At 36.1% G+C, this 8,891-nt stretch overlaps 1 protein-coding gene across 2 annotated transcripts; it reads left to right on the plus strand.

The window, feature by feature from the left end:
* Positions 1-2,237: 2,237 nt before the first annotated feature.
* Positions 2,238-8,545, plus strand: LOC104086953 (calmodulin-binding protein 60 B-like). Of its 2 annotated transcripts, none has more exons than XM_070195619.1 (8): positions 2,238-2,633; positions 3,848-3,923; positions 4,755-4,825; positions 5,054-5,547; positions 5,639-5,799; positions 5,899-6,102; positions 6,407-6,644; positions 7,470-8,545. In XM_070195619.1, the coding sequence occupies exons 1-8, from the start codon at positions 2,545-2,547 to the stop codon at positions 8,006-8,008; spliced, it is 1,872 nt and encodes a 623-aa protein (XP_070051720.1). In that variant the 5' UTR covers positions 2,238-2,544; the 3' UTR covers positions 8,009-8,545. The 2 variants fall into 2 exon arrangements, with proteins under 2 accessions (XP_070051720.1, XP_009589610.1); XM_009591315.4 differs by having other exon boundaries at positions 4,767-4,825.
* Positions 8,546-8,891: the final 346 nt, after the last annotated feature.

Consider the following 8,891-nt stretch of genomic DNA (forward strand, 5'->3'; position numbering starts at 1 on the left):
TAAAATGATTTCATTTTGATATTGTATTAAGAGCAAAAAAGATAATAAAATGATCAAACCCTACTTGTCATACCCGACACCAAACCACAATTTATGCTATTAGATACCTTCGTCTTTGACTGAATCTGATTGAGCAAAATTCTAAATCCGTCTTACAGTAAGAAGAAAAGAATCACTTTATCTACAATAAGAGGATATTACGGCTTCGAGTCATGAGTATGATTTTTTTTATTGACAAAGAGCGCATGTTTTTTTTAACGAGCCTCACACGACATAAATTTAAATTAATCCGAGTTTTGCTTGTTCCAATAAAATGATTGCGCGTGGGGATAAACTTAGAATGAGACGGGGAGTGGGCTAAGTTCTGCCAGGCTGCTAGCGAACTGGGCAACTGACTAATAATTGGAACCCCTATATCCCACGTCACATTATTTGACACAATTGGAACAGAAAAAGGAATCAACCTTCGACACGAAATCGAATGCAAAAATTAATGTCACGTGGACGGGATCCAACAATTATGACTAACTGTCGCTCCGTCTTTAAACCAACGACCACGATTAATCCTTACCGCCGTCCACATACTTATTTTATTCGCTGGATACGCAATTAGTCACTTAATTAATTACACCCGCCAATACATTAGCACTGCTAAGCATTGCCCACTCTCTCTCTCCCCCCCCCCCCCCCCCCCCCTTTTTTTTTTTGGGTACAAAAGGAAGTCGTAAAACATTCAATTTAATTGACTACGTTTCTTTCAAACAGAACATGAAACACAGAAGACCAAACTGGGTCAATTTTGTTGTCTGCTATAAGCCTATTTTTTTTTACAATACTTAGCAGTTAGAAGATAGCAAATGATAAAAGGGAAAATTACAAAAAGTAAATAATGTCCTCTCATGAAATTAAGCTAGCGTTTGACCATAATTTTTCAAATTTATTTTAAAAAATCTGATTTGGGTGAAGTTTGGTTTGAAGATGTAAATCTGTTTGAACATCTCCAAAAGAAAATGATAGTAATTAGTTGATGGATTAGTTGGGTCATAATAGATGATGAGCTTTTTTATAAAATACAAAAATTTGGGGTAATTTTTAAAATTGTTAAAAAATCAAATATTTTGGGCCAAAAAAAGCTCTAGACTCTAGAGCTAGTTTTGGGATTTGGAAAATTTGTTTTCAAAAACTGCCAAAACATGAATAAAATCTATAAACAAGCATATTTTGCCAAATCTTTTTTGGAAAAAACTTGACAAAATCTATTGCAAACGGAGCTAAAGGTTGTGTTTGTTTCTTTTCTTCCCAAAAAGAAAAAAGCCATTGTAAGTTTGTAACAACAATCTTTTTGGTTCCTGAAAACTAATTTGCGCCCCCCCCCCCCCCCCCCCCCCAAAAAAAAAAAAAAACAGAAACAAAAGAGAAGCAAATGAATGTATACAAATTCAAACCCATATGATTTTATTTTTCTAAATACCTTTCTTTATTTATAATTTAACCATTTTCAGTCCTTTCTAGCATCATCCTAAGCTTTTAATTTACAAACTGAAAGGAGCATTGACTAGACTCTAGAGAGTACGTAGTCCATTAACAACCAAATATTATCACCATTTATTGGCACTTTCCAATAACCTACCTCAAGTTCACGCACTTTTAAATATTAAATTACTTCACTAGCTCTAATTACTTGACTACTCGCTCAACAACATTTGTTTAAGGTAATCAATAATGCTGAATATAATAATCATTGATTGACAATTATTATTTCTAGTGTCATCAATTTTGTTGTGGAAAGCACACTAATGGTGGACCAATGGACTACTCCTTTACTTATGCATAAATTGCTCTAATAAAATGACTTTTCATATAAAATAATAAGTTATACATCTCAAATCTTAATTTAAAGACTGGTTCGAAATCTTGACGTTTATTACCTCTGATCGACATAATAGTCATATAATGACATTTGATGAAAATCATCACATTTTAAAAAAATATTTTATTGACGAAATGTCTAAACATTTGATCTAATTTCTTTTTTGACTTATCGGATCAACGTTATATCATATACACTACACGCATTTGATGAATTATTGCAACTTAGAATATAATTAGGTTTTCGAAGAAAAATAAGAGGTAAAGTAGGGATAATTTAAATTGAAAAGGACAAAAGTGACAGATCAAAATAAGCGCGTCAAATGGAAAAACCCACGCGTTAGATATATACCAGTGTACAAGCCAAAACCAAAACCAGCAGCCATCAAAATAGAAACTTTAGTTAACAGCTAGTGCCATCATACGAAAGTCCAATGTTATTTCCTTGAACTTTCCGAGAAACCTCTCTTCATCTTCTTTCTTCTTTCAATTTTTCCCGCTTTCCCCTTTTTCGCTCCTTTTTCTTTCTTTCTTTTTGCCGTTGGAATCTTATCCAGTGAAAAAAGAAAGTCCTCACTACAAACAGTTCAAAAATTAAACAAAGAAAAAAAAAAGAAACTTTAGATCAGATCTGAAAACAGATATAGTTGAAGAAGAAGAGTGTTTAGTAAGAAAATGCAAACGAGGTATGTGGACAAACGTGCTTTGGATCCAAGTAGTAGTGAGGAAGGTCAACCTGAAAGGAAAAGACCTGCTCTTGCTAGGTAATTTACACACACAAAAAAAAGCTTTTTAAATTCTTTTGTTAAGGGTTTTTTGTTATTCTTTAATTGTTCGTTTATTTTTTATTTTTTAGCAAATCTTAGTACTGTGCTCACAGTTGGTGTAATTGGTCATCATGTAAACTTTGCTGGGATTTTGAATTTGATAATAAGAAATTGTAGAGTAGTTAGTGAGGGTATTGTGAGAATTGTTGTGAAGATGTGGAGAATGATGGTTATGTTTTGTGGGGTGGTGGAAATTGTAATTTTTAATAAGAAAAATCTGATCTTAATGAATATGTTTGAGGTATGAGGTGTTATTATCAAGATACCTATAAAAAAATGAGGTATAATTATCAAGATCCTTGGATGGAAAGATAGTGAGAGCTTTCTTTATTGGTTGTTTTTAATTCTCAAGATTGAGGATAAGGATGTTGACTGCAAGAGAAGGAACATTTTAATTGAATCTGTCTCGATAAGTAGCTTGTTCTTTGTTTTGGTTCATAACTGCAAGCACTCCATTTAAAGTAGTGGTGAGGGGCTATGATACAAATAGAAGAGGTTCGTAGTGCTGTATGCTGAGAGTACAAAATGAGAAGAGGCTCATAGTGCCTAATTCATAAGCAACATTTTAAGAATTTGTGTCATTCTAGGATGTGAATTGAAAGGTTTTGAGCTTGTGACAAATGGCTCGCAATGAATATTTAAGGACGGCATCTGCCACAGTCCCACAGGACTGGGAGTGGTGCACTAGTCTGCTTTCAAATGGGATTCCTCACCGTTAGTTGTCAATAGGGTTTTCATTCTTCTCAATCATCATTCAGAGGGAGAGTTGTCTCTATATCTTGTAGCCATGGGCATACTTGAGCTTCCCAAGGGAAGTCCTCACCTGGGGTTTGTAATCCTACAAATGCTTTAGTTTCCTCTGAGTGTCTGAGTGGCAGATGCCTCTCTAACTATGGCCTATTTGTTATGGTCCATCAACTGTGTTCATCTTATCTTACGAAGTAACCAGTAAAAGCTTCTCATTTTAGAAGTCTTTAGTTCTGTTGATTGTTTGCTGTGGTGTCATCTGGTATGAAATCATGTGACCTGGATGTCTAATATTTTTTTTTTGAAAAGCTGAAATTTAGTACCTGTTATAGATTTACTCATATTTCTGTGCCTATTCATGGTAACTGTAGCACCGTTTATTGAAAAGTACATGGTTACTGCAGTGTCATTGTTGAAGCGCTAAAGGTGGACAGTCTGCAGAAACTCTGCTCATCACTGGAACCAATTCTTCGAAGAGTTGTAAGATTATTAGGCCCTTCAAAATTCTCTTCCTATTCATTGGACATTACTTATGTGAAGTTTCACTTAGACAACCAACCAATTAGTAGATATGAAAGTTCGATTCTTAATTATATAACTACTGGGGCATGATACATATTTCCAGTATGACTCAGTGCGACAGATTTTACTTCTCACGGAATAAAGCCGGTGAAAGATATTTGAGCTGGATTATTAAGTAATAGACCATTTATCTCATATGCTGAAACTTCTACTAAATATATGTGTGCTTTGATCATTGTAGAATTTTCACTGGGAACCTCTCTCTCTCTCTCTCTCTCTCTCTCTGTCTCTCTCTCTCTCTCTCTCTCTCTCTCTCAATGATCAATCAACGAGAGCTGTCTCTATATCCTGCTTATCTGCATAATTTCTGGAGTAAAATAGCTTTAAATTTTCATATAAAATGCTTACTGGGTGCACGAAATATACTTCTGTGTCTTATATTTGATAGGATAACATACTTTAAGTGTATCTGCACTCTAGTTGTTCTTTCAGTAGTTCTTTTGTTGGACTCATGCATGTTAACGTGGCCTCAACTCAAGGTTGTGCCCTTTTAGCTGTAAAAGCTGAGCTATTTATGCCTTATGTGCATGTACTTGAAACCTTTGCATCTCCATGGGCTTGTTAACCAGCCCATGAGTCTCTACATTGTTTTGAGACAGTACAGGGTGCAGAATAGTGCTCATATTTTCTGTTGGGGATGGCCAGACTATGCAAACTTGTCCATTCTTGTTGTACTTGCACAAGCTCTCTTCTATACTGGCTTTTGTTTTCTTATTTATGAACGTCCAGTTGTGTTCACAGGTTAGTGAAGAAGTTGAGCGTGCTTTGGCTAAACTTGGTCCTGCTAAACTTAATGCAAGGTATGGCTTCACATATCTTCACTAATTCTTTCAGAGCACAAGTCTTATTTTCTACACTTTTCAAGGATGTCTATATGTATGGGGAATGTTCCATTGGATGATGACAAAAAATGTGAACTAATATTCCAAGCATTAGCATGACTGAAAGCCTGGTTGAGCTTCTAATGTATTTTGTTTTAATTGGCTGTCCACTCTGTTTTGGGATTGAATTTTACGATAACCATACAGGGTTTCTCCAAAAAGAATTGAAGGACCTGATGGGAGAAATTTGCAGCTTCAGTTTCGGTCCAAACTGTCACTACCTCTCTTCACAGGAGGAAAAGTAGAAGGAGAGCAGGGTTCTGCGATACATATTGTCTTGATTGATGGAAATACAAACCATGTTGTAACATCAGGTCCCGAGTCCTCAGTTAAACTAGATATTGTTGTGCTTGAAGGAGATTTCAATGACGAGGATGATGATGGCTGGACTCAAGAAAAATTTGAGTCTCATATAGTAAAGGAGCGCGAAGGAAAAAGGCCTCTTCTTACTGGAGAATTGCAAGTGATATTGAAGGAGGGTGTTGGCACTCTTGGTGAGTTGACGTTTACTGACAACTCCAGCTGGATCAGAAGCAGAAAGTTCAGGCTAGGCTTAAAAGTTGCATCAGGTTGTTGTGAGGGAATTCGCATCCGTGAGGCAAAAACGGATGCCTTCACTGTCAAGGATCATAGAGGAGAATGTAAGCCCATATAGTGTGCCCTTTTTTGTATGGAAACTACAATTATGTTTGTTGAGGTTTGTAGTAACTCTATGTGACTGTTTCCTTGCAGTGTACAAGAAACATTATCCACCTGCATTAGATGATGAGGTTTGGAGATTGGAAAAGATAGGGAAAGATGGATCCTTCCATAAGAGGCTAAATAAAGCTGGTATACATAAAGTGGAAGACTTCCTGCGACTTGTTGTGAGAGACTCGCAGAGGCTCCGTAATGTAAGATTTTTAAACTTGACAAGTTGGAGAAATAGAATGATAAATTTAGTTGTATATTAATGTTCCCTCTTTTTTGGGTTTTTCATCTTGTTATCACAGATCCTGGGAAGTGGAATGTCAAATAAGATGTGGGATGCTCTTGTGGAGCATGCAAAAACCTGTGTTCTAAGTGGGAAGCTTTATGTCTATTATCCTGATGATATGAGAAATGTTGGTGTTGTCTTTAACAATATCTACGAGTTATGTGGTTTAATCTCTGGTGGGCAGTATCATTCAGTTGATTCTCTTTCAGAAAATCAGAAGGTTTGCAATCTGTAGCCAGTTCTCTCTTTTGTGTAATTCGGTCTCTTGGATTCATCTAAACATGCTTAAGAAAAGGAGGAAAAAAACAGGCACTCTAATTGCAACCTCCTGAATTGCCACAATAGTTGAAAGTGCTCTGAACTTATTCCTTTTTTCTCTGTGACATTTCATAACTTTGCAAAGTAGTAGTGGTGATTGGAGTTTCTGAGTGTTGCTATGATTTGCTTTAATTGACCTTTTGGATGTTATATTTTCCAAGTATGTGTGAGGAAGTGCTTAAGCAAACATCAAACAATATTTGCAGGTATATGTGGATACTTTAGTCAAGAAGGCATATGAAAACTGGATGCATGTCGTTGAGTATGATGGAAAATCTCTTTTAAGCCTGGGCCAGAATAAACCCTCAGTTACTTCTCAAAATGATCTTACAATTGGCTCTCAGAACCATTCGACCTCTTTTGATCAACAAATTAATTTACCAAGTCTTCCAGCTTCAATTTCATCGGAGCAGCCTGCTATGAATACAGGACTGAATATGGGAGGTATTAATATGCATTATTGCCTAAGATATGTGTTACTGTTAAAGTGTAAATTCTGCCTGCTCTGCTTTTACTGCTGTTTGGGCTTCTCTGTGTGATTCCTGGGTGATTGGAACAATAATTCCTCACCACCTACCATATGTTCTTCATGAATTGTGTTGAACTCTGCGCACTCTGCTTTTGTTGCTGTTTAGGGTCTTTGTGTGATTTTTCGGTGATTGAAGAATAAATCCTCACTAGACGAGTATCTTAACAAGAAGAAAAGTTTCCAAACTGAAAAAAAAAAAACATAAGCGCGAATATTGGATGCCAAGTTTTATATCAATTGATTTCCTGTGAATAAGCAGGTTGTTGAATCATATCATATTTACTCCTTTTGTTCCAAATTTACATGACACTTCCTATTTTAAGGCATCCCAAAATGTTTGATACACTTCTGAATTAATACATTACAAACTTCAAGGTCTCAAATTCTTTTAACAATTTACCATAGAACCATTATTTGATGCTCAAACCAACTTCTCAATAACTATCCAATTTTTTCGATTTTATTGTTAGTAGATAATGTATACCTTGGCAATTTGTTTAACATAGAAGGAGGTCTCTCGACCTGCACTGTTTATTGCTTTGCAGAATGTGAAGGATACCTAGTTTAAGCACTGCAATTACCTGTTTAACCAGCTCCTAAGACTTGCTGTTATTGTATGTGTCAATAAATCCTCAAGCAAGCTAATTGACCAGATATACTATGACCTCATTTGTCCCTTGGATTTTTATAGTTCTACCAATTTATGACTTCATATAACATGAATATTTCATTGTTAACAGGGTATAATGATAGCCTCAGTAGCAGATATACCATGCAGCCTCATCTAAATGGCAACATGCAGGTAAATGGTGCTTCATTTCCTCCTCAGAACCATTTGCTAGGTACGTCACAGCAAGCTCAGCCACATGGAAGTGAGAGCATGCTGGCTCTTCGCCCACCACAGCCGTCAATGTCTAGCTATTTTGCTGCTAGCACGCCTAATCCATATAGGGGAGCTGAGGACTTCTTAACAGAGGAAGAAATACGTATGAGAAGTCATGAGATGCTTGAAAATGAGGACATGCAACATCTGCTCCGTATTTTCAGCATGGGACAAGGTCATGCTTCTTCTAGTGTTGGAGAAGAGAATTACCAGTATGGATCATCATACATGCCCAACATGTCTTCTACCTTCGGTTTTGATGAGGACCGGACACGTTCTTCAGGTAAGGCCGTTGTCGGGTGGCTCAAACTCAAAGCTGCCTTGAGATGGGGCATCTTCATCAGGAAGAAAGCTGCTGAAAGAAGAGCACAAATTGTTGAATTGGATGACTCCTAGATTTGATCTTTCCCCTTTCCATAGCAACCGCGTGGATGTGATGATGTTTAAAGGCTTCCTTTAAGAAGCATATCATCGCTCTTGGAATTTGATATGACAATGCATATGCATCTGGTGCTAGGGTCGATCAGAATCTGGAAGCCTCTTTTAATGTACAGTTATGCCTGTCCGTGGAGATTTGCTCTCTCCATTAACAGAATAACATAAAGCTTATGATAGTTTTCTCAGCATATTATCTGAAGTTCAAAGACGAGAGCAGTTTTCGTGGCTCTAGCTCTGAAGGGAAATTCTCATGGTTTAGACCTGATTTCTACTACTGGGATGGACGGAATGACTTCTCTTCCCTTGTGCTAACTCAGGATTGTAGCAACATTTATTTTTATGTTTATGTTGACCGATGCTGTAATTTCTATTGTTTTATTACCATGAGTTTATTAAAGAAAACATAATGTGTTGTGAACAAATATCAAAATACGATATTGTGGACCTTCAAAGAATTTGTCATATTGAATGAATAATCGTGTTCCATTTTACTAAGAGTGAGGATCTGTTAAATCAAACAATCTCGGATCCAATTTATTTGTCAATTTTGTATCTGGCATGGCTATGAAAAGAATAGGTGAAAAATACAAATTGTTTTATATTCTTTGAGAAACATTTGGTGTCATATTTTGATTATTGTGTTGTGGAAGGGTAGAGTAAAAATAAATTATATCTGAACTTTTTTTGGGTGGTATCTAAACTGTATTTCATTCAAGGCAAATGAATAATATTTTGACACAACTTATAATAGGACAACTTAAAAATATTTTGGAATTAATGAAGTGCGTTTACGTGGCTAATTAAGTGTCTTTTTTGTTTCACTGTTTCGTGAAGGTTTAAT

The sequence above is a fragment of the Nicotiana tomentosiformis genome, chromosome 2 (assembly GCF_000390325.3).
Source record: "Nicotiana tomentosiformis chromosome 2, ASM39032v3, whole genome shotgun sequence".
Lineage (NCBI taxonomy): Eukaryota > Viridiplantae > Streptophyta > Magnoliopsida > Solanales > Solanaceae > Nicotiana > Nicotiana tomentosiformis.